General features: G+C 35.4%; 1 protein-coding gene across 7 annotated transcripts in view; it reads left to right on the top strand.

Moving 5' to 3' along the window:
* LOC118745696 (calcium-dependent secretion activator) overlaps positions 1 to 19765 on the top strand; it is a 393045-nt gene that overhangs the window by 350736 nt on the left and 22544 nt on the right. For all 7 annotated transcript variants that reach the window (XM_036479292.1, XM_036479290.1, XM_036479296.1 and 4 more), the window contains one exon: positions 15106 to 15486. In XM_036479292.1, the coding sequence (XP_036335185.1) occupies positions 15106 to 15486 (381 nt within the window). The remainder of the gene's footprint in view (positions 1 to 15105; positions 15487 to 19765) is intronic.

Consider the following 19765-nt stretch of genomic DNA (forward strand, 5'->3'; position numbering starts at 1 on the left):
AAATTTTTTGAAGCATTTTACAGGTGTATGTAATTTTATCAGAACTAGCAGTTATAGAAAGATTTAGATCGTTTCGACGTATTTTCCAAATGTGCCTTCAATTAAGGTGTTTTTGAAACAAAAATTACGCTCAAGATAGCAGAATATTTTATCTTTAAAAGTTAGTTTATTCTGAAAGCACACCTCTTGCAAAGGTATCAAATTATTCGTAATTGTTTGTAGAATACAATACATACTTAGAAAGTTCCTAAAATTAAATGCTTCAAAACCTATGCCCAATAAACCGAAAATTTTGAAAATTGTGAAATGTCGAGCTACAGACTTTGTGGGTTACTTGCCATTTCGTTATTTTTGAATGCACACTTTTCTTACCTACTACATATGAAGTGTACACATAAGTGCTAAATGCTCATTAAATTTCAAATCAGAATATGGTGTGCTTCAAAAGTTGTGACATAATTAATTGTGCCCCTCTTAAAAATAACATAAAAAATTCACTTGTTTTCATTATGTTTTTTAATTTGAACACCTATATTACAAAAGTTATGCAGCAAATTGATCCAAATTTTTTTGAGGCTTCAAGTATACGTCAATGAATTACATCCAAAAGCAACCAGCTTGATTTAGTTTACAACAGTGAAAATAAAGCTAAATAACAAAAAGGTACCTGTTTTTTAGATTTGCCCATATGCGTTATGCCTTTCGGCAGCGGGCGGATTTAAAAGTGAATAAATATCGAACAACTGATTGCAGTTTACCAACTAAAATCATCAAGCATCCATCACGATAATTCGGTAACCGGTACACCCATAATAAAATAATTTTACACAAACAAAATACATTGGGAAAGTTTACCGAACACCAAGTACCAAGTAGATAGATAGAAGTAGATACACTGAGGGAAATAACGCATAGTAAAAATGCTCTTATTTAAAAATAATATTTTCATATTAAAATTAAGTGTGCATGTATATGTAAGTGTACATACATAGCCTGACGGAAGCAAGTATTTTTACAACGCTTTTATCAACTTGCAATGTTGTGTGTCTAGACACTTGCAATGTTGTGTGTCCAGTCACTTTCAATGTTGTGTGCCCAGACAGCTATAAAACCATTGCTTTGCAAAGTTCCTATAAAGTCTAGACATCAACCTCGTTGGTTCGAGAGGAAGATGTCGCCCTATGCACTGCGTACACTACAGCGGAAATGGACGACACGCCATTTCTTTAAATGAAATTAATTGGTGCTCGTATGTATGCATATGCATGTGTGTGTACCAATCTATTAATATCGTTGAATTATTTTAATATCCATTGCAAAATTTTATACAGACAAGACTAAAAAGTAGAAAATAAATAATATAAAAAATCGAATTAATATACATCGCTTTTATAAATGGACTAAAAAGGAGAAAATAATATTTCTCATTCCCCTAGAGACTTTTTTGATAACTGTTGATTTTGAAATTTTAGCAAATGTCATTATAAACAAGTAAGAAAGTTTAAGTTCGGGCGGAGCCGAACATTAAATACCCGGCGCAAATATTAAATATACGTTTTCCACCTTTCCGAAAGCTACCGCTACATCGTAATCCGGGGTTTATCAATTTTGAGTAAACTAGCGTCCTTAAATTTCGAAATATTGAAGTTTCAAGTATTTCTAAAATTTACCGTTATATGAAAAGCGGTAATTTTAGTCCGATTTCAATAATTTTGAACGTTTTGCTTTTATGTGGCAAGCACAATAACCATACCGAGTTTGGTATAAATTGGTAGAACGGTTACCGAGATACATATATGTGATAATAAGTGGGCGGTGCCACGCCCGTTTTCCAAAATTTTATCATAAACGTATTTCTTGGTAAAGAATTGCTGCAAGCATCAATTTAGAATAAATTAGCTTTAATATTTACTGCTTTATCGAAGATTTCGTATTTCTCTAAATTACCGTTACATGGGATGTGGGCGTGGTCATTTTCCGATTTTAAAAATTTTCGGCCATTTGGTGTGATGTACCAAAGCCAACAACTGTGCCAAGTTTGGAAGAAATCGGTGCAGCGGTTGCCAAAATTTAAAAAATTCTTATTTTTCGTCTAAAAATTATTGTAATTATCAATTTTGAGTGAATTATCTTCAGTATTTACTAAAATATCGCAGTTTTCGTATTTCTGAAAATTACCGTTATATGGGAGGTAGGCGTGGTTATTGTCCGATTTTGCCCATTTTCAATACCATCCGTCCTACGCCCGAAAGAAGTACACGTACCAAGTTTCGTTACGATATCTTAATTTTTACTCGAGTTATCGTGTGCACAGACGGACGGACAGACGGATGGACGGATGGACGGACGGACGGACAGACAGTCACCGCTTAATCGATTTCTCTTTTTATCCTGATCATTTGTGTATACATTTGTCTATATCTATCTCGATTCGTTTTGCCTGTTACAAACAACCGTTATGTGAAAAAAGTTATAATAAATACCCTTGTGCACAAGTGCGCTCGGGTATAAAAATTTATGAGATTGAAAATGAAAGCGTGGGGCGCATGCATATATGTAATACTCCTATATTGGCAGTATTAAGAGCCAGTACCGTCCGAGAACATTACAGTACAGATATATCAATAAAACCGTACAAAAGAAAAGGCATACATACGTTTATAAATAAACATCCCTGTAGAAATTTAATGCATACGACATCGCTGTTGGTGGCATGAGCTTGCTGCTGTGTATACATGCCAGTATAAATGAACCTTCATTCCCATTTAACACGCGTGGTTTCTCTGAGTGTTTGCGTACTCTAACCATACACTTTTACTACTGCTGTATGCATATGGCTGTATTAATTTTTCAAACATGCAAAAACGCATTAATGGAACAGTATTAAAGCATTCTTACAAGATATGTATCCCCATATGTAAATGCTACTTTTCCGATACATTTTAACATACGGGGACATACAAAAAAGTAGCATTTACATATGCAAATGCTTATCTTGTAAAAGCCCGTTAGTGCTGAAAATAGTATCGCACAACACGTCCGTTCACTAAAATTTTTGTACAATACTGAAAATATTACAAAAATTCCACTTTAAATTTATCAAGAAATGTAATGAAAACAACAACAACGTACGCTCGCTTTTAGTTCGCTAGAATTTGAATTTATTTGTGGAAACTTTCATATTATATGCACTGAAGAGCAAAACTGGAACAATAGAACTGAAAGTTAAGTTTGTGGTAATGTACTTCTTCAGTTTATTTACTTTATGGTAATTCAAACTTGCATTTCGCCATATCGATGTTTAACTAAACGTTTGACCATAAAAATTTTAAAATTCGCATAATATGGAAACTCAGAAAAAAATGACCAAACAAAAATGAACTGGATTGTTCCAGTTTTGCACCCTCTTAGTATTTGCTGAATTTTATAATTCAAAGAGGAATTCTGGCCCATTTCCTGAAATTTTGTAATCAATGCGCGTGGGATTTTCGCTGTGAGTGCTGTAAGTCACAACCCAAGCAAAAACAATTTAAAGTTTTTGCAAAACAGTCAGAAAGGCTACGCTATAAAGAAAGAAATCATATAGGCCAAATGTCCGTTTTATGGTTATCTAAACAAACGATAAAAGGGCGGACCTCAGTCTGCAAGATCAAGAGACCACAAAAAATTGCAATTTGCTAGGCTAGGCATATTGGAGGGTCTCTGAATACCAAGAAACTTTGATTCAAAATCAAATATTACTGCTTTTTCAGCACAAAGCTAGTGACTGGACATTATGTAAGACATGGGAACAAGTTATTGCAGCACAAAGATAAAGAGGAGAAAGCCTGCTTTGACATCCAGAAAAATTTTTTGTCAGAAACGCATTTTTACTAAGCAAAAACATGGGATTGGTATTATTTTGGAGCGGGAAATTACAAGTTCTTCATAAACGACCACATTATTCCACCAAAATTTACTATTAATTAGGGCACGGCCCTAAATTTTTTAACTCTGAGGATAAAATCAAAAATTTGAAGTCCGAATATTGGTTCAAGTGCTGTGCACCTGCATCAGGGATACGCCTAACGTCCCAAAATATTTAAACTATTAGGCTGGTATGTGTACATTTAATGATGTAGGGCCGTGTTACGCCTTAGGGAGTAAGAACTGTGGTAAAATGGACGGTAAAAAGAAAAGAGACAACAAATGAGCATTTTCAAAGAATTTGGAAATTTCTGAGGATATTTTTCGCAGGCTTTTATCAATTTTAACAGGACAATGATCAGAAATATCCTCCGAAACTGGGGCCAAATAGGTACAAATCCCAAGTTTTTATAATCATGGAGTGGCCTGCGGAAACCCCAGAATTGATTCAACAGAAAACTTAAGGAATTGTTTGAAAATGCCACTGTTCAATTGCGAAAATTCGCCCAATCGCATGCAAGACCTTGGGCATGGCGTTGAGGAAAACCCGTGCGCGTTCTCAACAGATTTCGTCTAAAACCTGTGCGAAAGTACCCCAAGATGACCATAAAAGCTAAAATATTCAAATTGGTTATGGCCAATTTATTAAAAGTCAAGCAAATGGTAAAATTTTCGGCCGGGTACAAAACTGGAACAATCTAGTTGTTACGTTTTTTTGCAATTTTCTTCTTTATCTGCTTGTATTAATTATTGTTTTTAAGGCCTTCTGATGAAATAAACATTGGAAATGTGAATTCCGAAACTAGATTACAAAAAAGTCTTCATATATTGCGAGTATAATGCAAGAAAATGCACATTATGTATTACTGTTCCGGTTTTGCTCCTCAGTGTATATTATAAATATTCATATTATTAATATATTACATATATTACCCTTCATATCAATTCAGGTCTATTACATGCGCCCCACGCTTTTCATTTTCAATCTCATAAATCTATGTATATAAAAATGGTGTAAAAATGTATAGTAATTCATCAATTGAGAACGGTTGGACCGATTTGGCTTAAATTTTTTTTAGTTGTTCGTAATTGCCAGGAGAAGGTTTTTACGAAAGAAAATTGTGGGAAACCCCTCCGGGAAAGTCGGAAAATTGGAAAAATCGAAAATTGATTTTTTTGTATGGAATGTTGTGTGCAATTCCTTCGGAATGGCATTCGAATGGAAAAATATAAAATTCTAAGTAAAAACTGGGAAAAATCCGGAAGAACGCAAACAATTTGAATTTTTTTCGACGAAAGCTTGGAAAATTTCGGATATTTCCTATGTTTCATAACTGATTCTAATGGGTGCTGCTTTTTTGGAAACGTGTTTAGAAGAAGGAGTGCACAAAGTTTTAATTTTTCCGATAGTTGGCGCAGGGGTCGAGCTATGCTTAAAAAATGCAATTGGTTCCTTGGTAGCCTTTTGCATTTTGCAATTGCAATTTTGCAATTTAGCACGTAGGTAGCTTATTGGCTGGGTTAACATATATGACATTTTTTCTGATAGGTGGACCAGAACCGATCAATTCCAAAAAATCTTCAATCGAATCGAGTCATTGTTTTACAGTTCGAAAGGTGTTTGAAGGCGCCGAAAACATGCGGGTATTGGCTATTTAAAAATACGTATTACACAGGCCAACAAAAATGGAAAAAAATTTGATGCAGCAAATGTTAACGATATTTTTGACAGTTTTTTTTTGTGCTGATTACGAATCCGTACGCAAAAAGTTACCATCAGCTCCATATTTTAAAAAAAAACGAGGTCAAATTGTCAAAAAATCGAGTTTTTGCAATATTTGAGAAGCTATAGCAAAGAAACAAAGGGTGGTAGAACCTTCCACTTAGGCTTTGATTAAAGCAATTTCCTGCACCTTTGCTTGATGGTCACTTAGGGCTGGTTTCTCCAACTAACTTAACTTAGTTTAGCCACTTTTGGACTTAAGTCAAAAGTTAGCCTACGTTTTACACAGCTTATTCTTGACTGAGTCGATAAAATTGGCTTAACTAATACTACGTTTATACGCACAGAATAATCGACTTAATTGAAAGCGCATTGACACCGTACACATTTCGCTCTAGTGTTTATACTTACGGCTTTATATCGGCATCAAAGTAACAAAATTAGGTGTTTTCATTTGACATTTTAAAAGTTAACATAGTGGAAAGTGATAAAAATCTAGTTTTATTCGGCATTAATCAGCTTTTAAATACTGATGCGATTATTTGGAATTTGAGCGGAACAGCTGATCTCCAATTCGCTTTGAGTGAGAGCGGTGTTTATACACTCTTTCTAACTGTCTGGAGAAATAAACTACCGATTTGAAATGGAGTGTGAGCCAAAACACTTCGCTCTTTCAAAGCGAATTGAAATTCAGTTTATACATATGTTTTGAATCGCGGCGAAATGAATTAAATCGACTTATGCATGCGTATAAACGTAGTATAAGTGGAGTTGGAGTAACCAGCCCTTCTAGTCATTTGTTGAACAGGAATAACTGATTTCGGGAAGTTTGAGTTCCTACCGCAATTAAGCAAAAGGTGATAGAACCTTCCACCTTGCCTTAAAATAAAGCTAGAGCTACAGACTACCATCCCTGAAAGTACTATTCCTGCACCTTGCCCTAATGGTCACCTATACTCATTTACTTTTTATCTATAGGTAACCTTAGGGTCAAGGTGCAGGAATGGTATTTTCAGGTATTGAAGTCAGAAGTCCAAGCCTTAATTTAAGCCTAAGTGGAAGGTTCTATGGCCTTTTGTTTCATTGCTAGGGCTTCACAAATATTGCAAAAAACGCGATTTTTTACACTTTCACCACATTTATCTCAAAATCTGGAGCTGATAGAAACATTATACTTACGTATTCTTAATCAGCAAAAAAAAAGCCTATTAAAACCAGCTTCAACATTTGCCGCATCCAAATCGGTGTTGCCCTGTGTTACCTACACTAATTATATAAAGAGAAGCTCCTTATTTTTATAAGAGGTGATCTCGCGAACGGCTGTACCTATTTTTTGAAATTTTGGACACCTACTGCAGACTTGGGATATATTAAGGGAGCGTGGCATCACCCATGCATATCGAATTTTTCATACCGTATATCTCTGAAAGTATTTGTGGTAATGTCCTGGAAATTTGTATAGAGATTTTGGGGCTACTGGAAAAGGGAAGTGATGCTTTCCAAACATATTGAAACTTTTAACTATCTGTAAATATATACACCCAGAATACAGTGTTTTTTTTCTTTTTCGTAATAAATTTTTTTGTACCAAATTTTGAGTATGCAGTTTTGTAGTTCCCTCAATTTCAGTATCATAAAGTGCAAGTTTTTAATGGCTATAAGATACCGTTGATTTTTGAGAATTTTTTCGCTGATGATGTTGCGCATTTTCTCCGTATAACGAATGCGTGAGAGTTTTTTTGTATGGGAAAAAATGCCGAAGAGTGTCAGTATGTAAAAGACTTATTCTGGTGGCTTAACTCCTCCTAAATGACCTAAACGATTTTAATGATAATTTTTAGTGGCGCTGGAACCGAGTTATTGCTAAAAATCGTCGATTCGGAAGAACCAGGGATCAAAGTTTAATTACTCCCGTTAAATCAACCATCAGAACCACTGCGGTCCTTGCTTTACGGTGACTAAACAGAATGTGGATCAATGATACTCACCAGTTTGTAAATTGCCACCAACTATACTATACAGATTCAAGGACGATTCACTATCGAGCCGCAAGGACTTCTTCCCGGTATAACGCTTTCGTCAGGTTATTTAGGACGGCAATGGGGATATGCCTTCTATCGACCACAAAACCAAACATGAACTTGAGTTGCTGGCGAAAAAGTTGGACCAAATATTTCAATAAAAAAATTAATTTTGGGCGGGACGAAGTTCGCCGGGTCTACTAGTTGTTTATAATGACTTTTGCTAAAATTTCAAAATCAGAAGTTATCATAACAAATTCTATGGCACTGAGAATTATTATTTTCTACTTTTTAGTCCATTTATAAAAGCGTTGTATATTTAAAAAAAAGTTATATTATTTATTTTTTTTTAATCTAATAATTGAAAGACTACTTTGAAACAAATGCAGTGAGCACGGTTGTCACACGACAAAAAATTTTCTGACCAGAATTTACAAAAAAAATTACCTAAAAGTTACCAAGTCAAAAACAACGTTTTATACAGTAAACTGTAAAAACAAACCTTGTTTATTTGCCATAAATAAGACATGGGTACAATAAATAGTTTTATTAAAAGAAAACTACAGAAATTCATTTTACAAAAAATCTTTAGTAATATGAAAAAGAAGGATCTATAAAAAATAAATGCGGTCTTTTACTAAAAAATTCATTGCACCTACGTGATGCTACATGTTATAGTAAAAGAAAACTAAAAGGGCGTGCCTCGGGCTATTACCGTTTCGATTCTGGTAAAGCATTTTAAGGTGCACCTCAACTTTTTTTGAAATGTCAGTTAAGCTACTCTAGCGCTCAAGGCCTCATATAATAACTAGATACATTCACATACGTATATAAATACATTTTTATTCAATCTCCGTATACGTACATGTATAAAGAAGAAAAAATTTGTGAAACAAAAAACAACACATACATATTTTTGCAACGCACGCGTTTAAAAATATACTTTTCATAAAAACGCGCTTTAAGGTATTGTGTTTTGAACGGGATCTTAGCCGCAGAACAAAAAAATTATTTAAAAATTCGACTTAGGTGCATATACCGAAGCTCTAAAGCGCCCAAATACACCGCACAAACTGCTGTTCAAACCTCCATTTTTCATATCCTCTATATATGTATCAAAGATCTATCAATAAGTATTGAGGTATGGCATCTTTCGTGATATCACTTGCATGCATTTCGAACAAATTAGATGTTGAATCACCATACATATAATAAAAATTCTAGATGATTTTCAATGAAATAACATTAAGATAAGATTTCCAAGCTTCATCAACTAGACTTTAAACTTCTCGACACAAAAACATGTAAGTAGTGACGCGATAAATATTGAACCCGCGCGATCCATCACTATTTTGAAAACAATCAATATGAATCACGATCCAAATATCACAATAAATATTGAACGTGTGACAGGCGCCCCACACTGATAAATTAACGAGTAGACTGCCCATCGATAATTTTCTTCGATATGTGGTTAGTTATTTTTGCTAAGCGCTGTGTTGCCTGATCAACGCAATTGTTTCTAGTAGTGTTGTCACCGCTACACACAACCACAGTTCAATTTATCAAATTAATCCAACTGTTTTAGTCTGACGTTATACACGGCAAACTTGCCAAAAGTTACCAAAATAAAAAATAAAAGTTGCCAAGTTACCAAGGACTCAAAAAGTTACCTATTTTGGTTAGAAGTGACCAAATGTGGCAGCCGTGGCAGTGAGTAAATCTTTCGAATTTTTATACTCTTTTTACCCAAATTACAATTTTTTCTTTGGAAGTATGAAAAGGCATCTGCGAAGTGCATAACTAAAGCGGATTCAAAAGAAACATACTGATTTTGAAGTGCTTTAATTCAAATGCATTTTAAAGTAGTTGAAATCAAACGTATATTCGGACAATCGAGTTACTATAACTAATTCTCTAAATTTTCATCTTTACACATTCATGTTTCTGGCATGCGGGGGACGACATGTACTTGCCGATTCGTTTTACAAAAATTATTTAAAAAGCAAACGTCTCGGTTGCTCAGCAAACCGGTTAATCGTTTTTGCAAAAAAAAAAGCTGAAACGACTAAGAGCATAATCCTCCTCATACATAGGCCAAGAATAGTAACGCTGAGATTTCATATGGAATACTAATCGCTTTTGATGTCATGAGCCTTATGGTCTAATTATGCATACTTCGCACAACTTCGCATAAACTTCAAACTGTAATTTCGTTTGTACTTTGTATATATTTTGTATCTATTCCATTACCCATAAATTACCAGAACTTTTAAAAACTTAGCGATCTTTTGAGTTAAGATTTTGCTTCACATTTTCTTAAGTTACATTTCTATTGTACTGGTATAAATAGTTGTGCGAAGTTATGCGAAGTATGCATAATCAGACCTTTACCGATGCTCTTATTTCCAGCGGTGAAACCTCTGCCAAGCGTGCATAATTTTCTATGCTCTTTCAATTACAACATTGGTCCGATGCGTAAGCCAATAAAAGTTCTTATAAGGAAACTCAAAAGCACAGATTACGTTTTCTGTTAAGGTAGGGCCAAGAATCCTCCCTGTCCAACAGGATGAAAAGTTTTCCGTACATTGGCTAAATGAGTCGTGTTATCTCTTGAATATCGTTAAAATGAACGCATTGATTTACCTACCGTGTTCGTTCTTGGACGGATGTGGTCGAATCTTTCCTTGCCGATTCGCCAATTTTAAAATTCGTTTTAATATTTATGAACTGGTTGCAAGATCGCATTAAGGGTGTATGAGGGCGTCCGAAAAAAGGCGCGCTTACACAATTTCATTTAGCCATCTAAAAATTAAATTTATATAAAATAAAATAGGGCCAAAGGAGCCCAAACTCATGGGGTATCTATGTACTTCGGCTGCAGCGCCATTTTGGGTAAATTTTCTGCAAAATAAGCGATATGAGAAATTCAGTTTGTATGGGAAGTGCTACGCCCTCTTTTCCAATACCTGCCTCTTTTCGTCGTAAATACGGTATCGATAACATATATAGCTGCGGTAAATTTCAGGACGTCAGCATAAGTGGTCCCAGACATGAATAAAAATTTATTCATCATTCCAAAGTGCTTGAATGAAGAATAAAAATTTATTCGTTATTTGAGATTACTTGAATGATGAATGCTAATTTGTTCATCATTCGAAAGTGCTTGAATGAAGAATAAAAAGTTATTCGTCATTCAAAATTAGAAATATTATGAATAAAAGTTTATTTTTTATTGGAATAATAATTCATTCAAAAACGCCCATCCCTGGGATGTGCCATCTCTTACTATAAGCACCTACCATAGATACGTCTGCATACTAAATTCAAATTTCATGTGAGATATGGTTAGAAGTTATAGCTGATAAAAATTCCACGCCTATGAGATGTGTCACGCCACCTTTTACAAACTGATTTGTATATACCCTACTATAAGCACCTACCTTAGTTATGTCTGCTTACCAAATTTCAAGTTCATGTGACTTATGGTTCCGAAGTTATGCCTGATTAAAAATTCCACGCCTATGGGAGGTGCCACGCCCCCTTGTCGAATCCCAATTTTTTTTCCTTATTTTAGGCCCAGATGTCATGGCAACACTCTGTCAAAATTTCATTCGATTCTTTCCGTCTGTTTAGGCTGCAACCCGGCACATGCATACATACATCCTTCCAGAAATATATAGTAGATATCTATCCTTCTCCCAGCGTAAAATAATTTTAGGAATATTTCGGCCACAGGAGCACCTATCGTGTAAGTTTTTAGTCCAAATATCTTTTTTCAATTGGCTACATTGTGTTCTAAATATCCCACCCTGGTGCGAAATAAAGTCAATTGACATTATTACCTTTTTAAAAACGAAATAAAATCCATTGACATTTTTCTTTCAAGCATTAAATTTGCTTAGCTTCGCGGCGCCCCGCGTACCGCGCGAGACCGGCGCGCACACCACGTCACGCTACGCCGCGGCCCCCCCGGCCGCCCTTCCGCGTCTCCCACCGTGCTGTAACGCAGGTAGATTTATTTTTTGTATACGTTGAAATAAAATGTTTATATATTTTAAACATCGAGGGCTTATATTCAATAAAATACCCTCTGTCTGCACACTTTTCACAAAGATGAGATTCTGATATAAAAATCCACCTAAGCTTTAACTGTCATCGGTGATATTAATGCTACCTTATATAACGACAGATAATAAGTCCCAGATGGTTTCTAAAATCACAAATTAGTTTTTGTGCAAATTACAGATAGAGGGTATTAATGAATTCAAGCCCTCGATATTTCACATTTTTATATTTGTAAGTTATTGGAAGCAGGGATGCCAACTTGCCTCAAACCGTGCCATTTGTCACTGTTTTACTTCAAGTAGCACTTAATTTTTCAATTTGACACAAAGTGCCAAATCACTTTTGTAAAAAAAAACATAACATTTCAATTCATTTTTGTGAAATCCTTTGCGTGCACTTCTTTTTCTCAACTAAAATTTTCAAATTTATAAAGGCTATTCAACTGGTTTATCTTATTTTATCATTGCACCCATGTTGGGCAAATGTAGCTTTATTTTATTGCTAAATGTGAATAATTAAAAGGAATAACACCTTTTTTGGCACTTTTATTTTTCTATTTGGCACATTTTGGCAATTTTTTGTCCTCAATATGGCAGCTCATAACTAAGGATAGTTGCCAGCCCTGATTGGAAGATTTCTGCTGTGTTTTGCGGCAACAACTTGTCTGCAGGAAAAAGGCATATAATTTGTGTTTCAAAAGTGTGTGAAAACCAATCAATTCACTTATATGATCTCGGTTCCGGTATTAAATAATCAATAATTGTTTATACCCGCATTTTGGCACATTGGCTCGTTGAATGTGCCATCTAATAAATAGTGTCGTCATTCTCCTTAGCTGCTTTTAAATGATGTCGTCACAAATTGCTGGCGGATACATGAATACAGTGTAAGAAAATTATTTTTCTATAATTGTTTCCTTATAGAAAAGTTGGTTTCTTTTCCACCTTAGGCATTCCGAATTCGTTCAAAATATGCTAATTTAAAACACAGAATTCTTTTAGTGTTCCTCCGGGGTTTTTGGACATGGACTGTTTCTTCAATTTATTTTTGTGGAAACGTAACATGTTTTGCAAGTTATGGATCATTTCTACACTCTTTCTTCAAATATTTCTCGTATTCCAGCTGTGCGCAGGCGTTTACTTTTTCGCATCGTCTTTTTACATATTCGTAATTTAAATTTTTTTTAATAAAATCAAATGGTGGTAGTTCATGATTGTGTGTGGATTAATATCACAACACTGAGGATTTACAATAACCTTTTTCATCTATTAAAAAACAACACTTACGGGGCAATGTTTATTGTAAGAACAACATTTTTTTCTATGAATCCACATACTTTAAGCATTGTTGGCGCTATTTCCATTTGAATGAGGAAATAGCGTCAATGACTTTATTTCCAAATTTTTGTTGACTTTATTTCGCTTTTGAAAAGGTAATAATGTCAATTGACTTTATTTCGCACCAGGATGGGAAATACAGTCAATTGACCTTATTTCCATTGACCTTATTACCTGTCACCGTTTCAATTAGATGTTATTGAAAGTAAGGTAGTTTATAAATTACTTTCAAATTTGTTTAATTTCCTGCAGGGTATGTATACCAAGCATGCAGAGCGGCGACAACACACACATGCATATAAAGGACATGTTATTTATATGTCTGGCTGTAGCTGAGTGCGCAAAGATGCATGCTACGATTTGATGATTTCCAGGGGGTTAGGCTTCGAATTCCATTGCAGGCAGTTTTTATCTTGATTATTCACGCTTACAGGTCTATTCTGCACGTTATCGAAGATTTTGTGTCCGGAAAATTTTATTACCAAAAAATTTTACCACTTCTTGTCACCGCGATACTAGGTACGTTAGTAATGCAGTGAAAATATTCAGCAATTCAGCTAGGAAGATTTTTGGAAATTCTTCTATTGCATATTTCCCGGGGCAATATTTTGTTACCAGCTTATGAGATGGTAACCAAATTTACCGGTTACAAGAGAGCACAGAATGCGAAAGAGGTTTAAAAATTGACAGACACTTTAATTACCGATTATAAAATTTATGTTACCAGCGCAGAATGCGCGTCGTTGAATTGAATATTTACCACTATACAGTACTTTCGTTGACGTTTATAGTAATGTCAACTACGTTTCTGATTGATTTTACTATTTTTCCCCTCAGTGCAGATAGATAGATAGATAGAAGAGAAGATAGATACAAATATCTCGTAAACAATATTGTACTGCTGGCGAAAGATCTACTTTCTTGTTAACGATTATCAGCACTTCTTTAAAAATAATATTTTGCCGCTTACACTCTGTCTGGCCGAGCTTCTCCTTCAATTTGTGCTGTGCGTCTTGTTGTTACCCAAATGGAAGGACCTACAGTTGTATTCCAACTCCGAACGGCAAATGGGTTTTATGAGAAGCTTTTTCATGGAAGAAGTAAAGCCGACCGCTGTTAGAAAAAAACTATTTTTAATTGAAACGTCTCCCGGACCAGGGATCAAACCCAGGTCTTACAGAGTGGTAGTACGCAAATTCTTTAAAATTTTCGTAATTGTTGACAGCAAAAAAACTACATATGTGTTCTTTTTATTTTAAAATCACGTTCGCCTCTATTTAAACTTAGAATGCCGTTTTAAATATAAAACGTACTCTAAGTTGACTTTTACAGAAATAAAATAGTATTTGTCTTAAAATACAGTTTCAATTGTTAAAACCTGCCTCTAACTTCTCTGTGACTACGGCCCCATAATTTTTAACTGTTAAAAATATGAGCAGAATTGGTATCGGTATAACTTTGAAAGTACTTAATTCAAATTTGGAAAAATGGTTAATGTTTTATTTTATATTTATCGTAGTGAACCATAATTCTACATAAAAGCTTGACGTGGAAAATATGTTGGTATAATTCGGAGGTATATACATAGTCGGTCTCAGAATCACCCCAAGTCATACTAAAGGTTCAGTGTTCGAGTTATCTTCAGCTCGAAGTGAATTTCCTGCGTTAGCTTTCTATCTGCAGTTACCCTCATCTATTTCACTTCCGCGGAAAGATTTAGGATTACTCTTCTAAACAGCGGACGGTTAATTTGAATTTAACTGAAAACTTAAAATTTACTTTCCAAAGTTAACACACCTAATATTGATGGGGTTGATAGCAAGACTCTGAAAAGTGTCTCATTCGTTAGTCTTTTTAGGATTCTCTGTGCCTTTACACCGACCTGCCAAAGGGATTTTCCTGCATTTCCAACTCTTTTAGCGAAATGTTCTCGGCATAGTATTGATAGCTTAGGAAATGGCATGAAAGGTTTATGCAAAAAATCTTTGTTTGTATTTATGTAAATGTAAACTATTTCGTTGTATCTTTTTCTGTAATTTTTGTTTTCTAGTACAAATTCCATGCGAAAATAGATGATCAAATCGATAAAGCGAATGTAGCCATGACACAAGGCCTAATTGGTAAACTTATGTCTGTGCTAGAGTCGACTTTGTCGAAGTTGGCGCGTTATGATGAAGGCAGCCTAATTGGTTCAATACTCAGCTTTACGAATGTATCCAGTTCAGGGAAGGACCTTGGCCAGGGCTATGTAAATTTCTTTCGCAACAATATGGATCAAATACGTGGTAAAATCGGTGACGACTTGTGGACGCTGAATTTTTTCGAACAGTGGTACACGCAGCAGATTAATATGCTTTGTAATTGGCTCTCGGAGCGTTTAGATCATGCACTCCACTATGCCCAAGTCACATCGATATCGCATATAACAAAGGTACGTACAAAATTTATACTACAACTTCACACTAAATAAGTATACTTTTACACAATGTCCTGCCAAAAAGTACTCTTAGTTTTGCGTAACGTGCCTATATATTTTATGTATTTGATTCTGCAATTCTATATTGACACGTCGCACAGCGCGGCCAAAAACCAAAAGTGCGGTCAAAATATTTTTCTTCATCATTAAGTTGGCTTAAGGGATCCTCCGAGAAGCGAAACCGTTCACAGTAACGGCCTGTACCCCAAGTTCCCTTTTTATTTTCAGTCGGAATGTGGCCTTCGCCCACAAGCACAACATTGTGGTAGATTCATAGGGAAAAGTTATAAACGTGTAAAAGTACTTTGGGTAAAGGAAATCTAACAAAACCAAATGGAATCTACGTCAGAAGGCCAGTAAACTACGTAAACAATTTTGGAAATAACAACACTGCAACATAACTTTTTTTGGAAGTAGAAATGTAATGATATTTTTCTTGTATTTTTTTAACAAAATTTTAGTTGTTAAATGAAACAGTAATAACACACTGTTCAGCTGCCCAAATCTGCCTCTGTGATTTTAATGCACTTTTTTTAACACGCTTATACATATAAGCTTCACCTGTATATAATAATTTCGAGCTTTTTAATTAGATTTCACAGAAAGATTTTGAGTATGCAGTTTTGTAGCCCATTTAATTTAAGTATAATAAATTTTCAGATTTTTTTTTGTTTTTTCATAATATGATATAATCGAACATACTTGGATACGGAAGAAAATGACTGGCTTTGTCAAAACAAAAACTGCCAAAAATCAACGGTAAGTCCTAGCTATTTCAAACTTGTACATTGTGACACTTTTCTCTAGCGGATAAAAACAAGCTGGAAAGAAGAGGATCAGAAGAATCCATTGCTCTATTGAAAACGTCAGTCATACAGTAAAACCCGCTTAAGTACCTCACGAAAAGTGTAAGCTTTTTGAGGTACTTAGGCGGGTTGGGTACTTAAAAGAACCCGAAAGTACCTCGATGCGGGTACTTAAGCGAACATAATTACTGATGTAGTTACATCTTCTTGTTAACTTACATAAATACTTGATTAACAACGTAGCATTATTTAAACACACAAACAAGTAAAGAAAAACTTTATCAAAGAAAATATATAGTGCAATGGTGTGTAATTTTTACAAGAATTAAATTGTTTAAAAAGTCAAAGTGGGACATATCATTTTGTACCAAATTCAAAATGATATTGTTTGCCACTTATGTTTATTTATTAATTTTTGAGATTTTCCCTAACAAATACCTTATAAACCTAAGCTTAAGATTTTGTAGAACACTTAAAAAAGAGACTGATAATAATTTCAAACTTTTTTCTCAGAAGTGTTTTTTGAGTATACAGTTTTATAGCCCATTCAATTTGGTTACTTAAGCGGGTTTCACTGTATTATACTTTTTCATATTTTTTCTTGCGTGTGCGATTCGATCTCTCTTATACAATTTATTTCGAGCTTCTGATGCATTTTCACCAAAACAACCAACTGGAATTACGGAATTTTTTATAATTTGTGAGCTGTGAATTAAAATTTTGTGAACTGTTGCTGACATTGGAAACCACAAATATTTTTTCATGTACAAGAAGGCAGTTATGAAATATACGATGAAACAAAAACTCCTTTTAACAAGCTTAATAAAAAGGTGCTTTTGTTTCATCGTACATTTCATAATTAATAAGAGCTTGTGTATATCGTTTCCTTCCTTCGGAAGAACAAAAAAACAAGAAGGCAGTTTTTTGCAAAAATCTTCAAACTGCAATATAACTCTAAAATTATTCAAAATTTCTATATCCATTTTTGTAATTGAAAAAAAGAGTTCCAAGTTTTTAAATGCTCTCCTAGCAGTATCGCCTTCATTTGATGTTCCACTACCATTTGCTTTAGGCTTATCTACATGAGGGCCCGTTTCTTCCCAAAACCGCTTTTTCACTTTGAAGCTTCACTTATTTGCAACTTTTTTAATGCGATTCTATAAGAATGGGGCTCAAGCGATATCAACTCTCGAGGTGAGTGTTTATATAATCTTACTGTATGTAACCGCGGGTGCGAACCCACTTTTGTGACCTCTATTAGAAGCAAAGTGCTGGACATCACCCGATTCGAGCGGTTTGTCTGATCAGATAAGGGACCAAGGTGTCCAAAGAACACTCTTTTTCTGACCACCTCTATATTAGTTTTAAGCTCAATTTTGATCCTGCTCCTTTAACAGCATACAGGAACAAGAAGAGAACCAACTGGGAAAAGTATAAAAATACGCTGTCGGCCTCTCTACACATGCTCTACGCTTCTAACGATAAGTCCTACTTATCGTTAAGATCTGATGAAGCGAGACTCTCGAATACAAAGGTTGTTTCTCTCGGTGAGCTGGACTCATCGTCAAAAATTGATGAGGCAGCGAACTTTGTGACAAATGCCTGTAATGCTGCTTTCAAAGCCTCCTGCCCAAGCACCCTCCCGAAGGGCAAAAAGAAATCCCAGTGGCGGAATCCTGAGATTTCATCACTGAGGACGAACAGCAGGAGGGTCTTCAATCAAGCTAATCGAACAGGTCTTTGGCAACCATACAAAGACGCGCTCAAAGTTTTCAAGAAGGCCATAAAGAGGGCGAAACACGAATCTTGGCAAAATTTCTGCCACAACATAGAAGAGAACTCTGAAGCCAACAGGCTGAGGAAAGTTCTCTCGAAATCCTCTTCAAGTATGAACTGTATCCAGAAGCCTAACCGTGACTGGACGACATCATGTAACGAAATGCTGGAGGTCCTTATGAGCACTCACTTCCCGGGCTGCTCGGACGACACCTCCGGTTTTTCGCCAGGTCCTAGGTCCTTCTTGTCTCTGGGTGATACCGTTAGGGACGTCGTAAGTGAGGAGAGCGTGGAATGGGCTTTAATGTCCTTTCAGCCTTACAAATATCCTGGCCTTGAGGGAATCTTTCCCGCTCAACTACAGGAAGCTAAGGACATACTATGTCCCATGTTTTCTCAGATTTTTACAGCCTACCTAATATTGACACACATACCTCACGAGTGGACAAAGGCAAAGGTTGTATTCCTACCAAAAGGAGGCAAGGCCGCTCATGTGAAACCGAAGGATTTCAAGCCTATAAGCCTCACTTCGTTCTTTCTTAAAACTCTAGAGAGGCTCATCGATGAACTAATCGACGGAATATTAAAACTGACAACCTCTCCTCGAATCAGCATGCATATTCCAATGGGAAATCCGTGGAGATCGCACTCTATGAAATCGTAGCGACGATTAAAAAAGTATAGGCCTTAAAGGAATACACGCTCGGAGTTTTTCTCGATATCGAGGGTGCTTTCAACAACGTCTACCCGAAGTCTGTTGTTAACTCCCTTCTCATGGCGGGAGGGTAGCGAGGTCTGGTAGATTTTGTTGAGCTCCTTCTCGGAAAGAGAACTATTCTATCAGAACTGGGGGATGGTTCCATTACAAATTATGTGACCAGAGCAGTGTTGCCAGGTCTTCGGCATGAGAAAACGTCCCTCTTGGTCTGAAAAAACGTCATTTCCTACCCAAAAACGTCTTTTTCAATGAATGTACAAAAAGTGGTTCTTCTTAAACTTTTATTATTTACAAAGGTACATGTGTACGTAAGGTATATTAAAATGTCATTTCGACATAGCACATTTAAAATTCATTGTAAACTGGTTTGAGATCGTTAATATAAAAATCATTTTATACATACACTTGTGATCAGCTGATTAAGTCATCAACATTTTGATCGATTTTGGCTGTTTCTCTTTTGTTTATTTAATGTTTATTATTTTTCCATAAAAACCAATATATACCATATATATAGAATACTAGCAGACCCGGCGAACTTCGTCCCGCCCAAAATTAATTTTTTGTATTGAAACATTTTGGTACAACATTTTCACCAACAGTTCACGTCCATGATTTTCAGTGACGCGTTTATCTTCTAATATTACGGTTTCGTGGTTGTCGGAAGGCATATTTCCATTACCATCTTAAATAACCTAGCAAAATTTTTTATGCATACAAAGATACGTAATAGCTTCAGTACCGTTTGAAAGGCGCCGTACCCCCCTTATAAAATAGACGCAATTTTTTCTAAGAGTATGGGAGTGATTTCTCATATTTCCATACCATGTTCAAGTACTCTACCATGAACACTTCCAGAGATATGCAGTGTGAAATATTCGGTTTGCATGGGAGGTGCCACGCCCCTTTTTCCAATAAGCCAAATTTTTCTTCA

Source organism: Rhagoletis pomonella, unplaced genomic scaffold (genome assembly GCF_013731165.1).
Source record: "Rhagoletis pomonella isolate Grant_MI unplaced genomic scaffold, Rhpom_1.0 Rhpom_scaffold_00009, whole genome shotgun sequence".
Lineage (NCBI taxonomy): Eukaryota > Metazoa > Arthropoda > Insecta > Diptera > Tephritidae > Rhagoletis > Rhagoletis pomonella.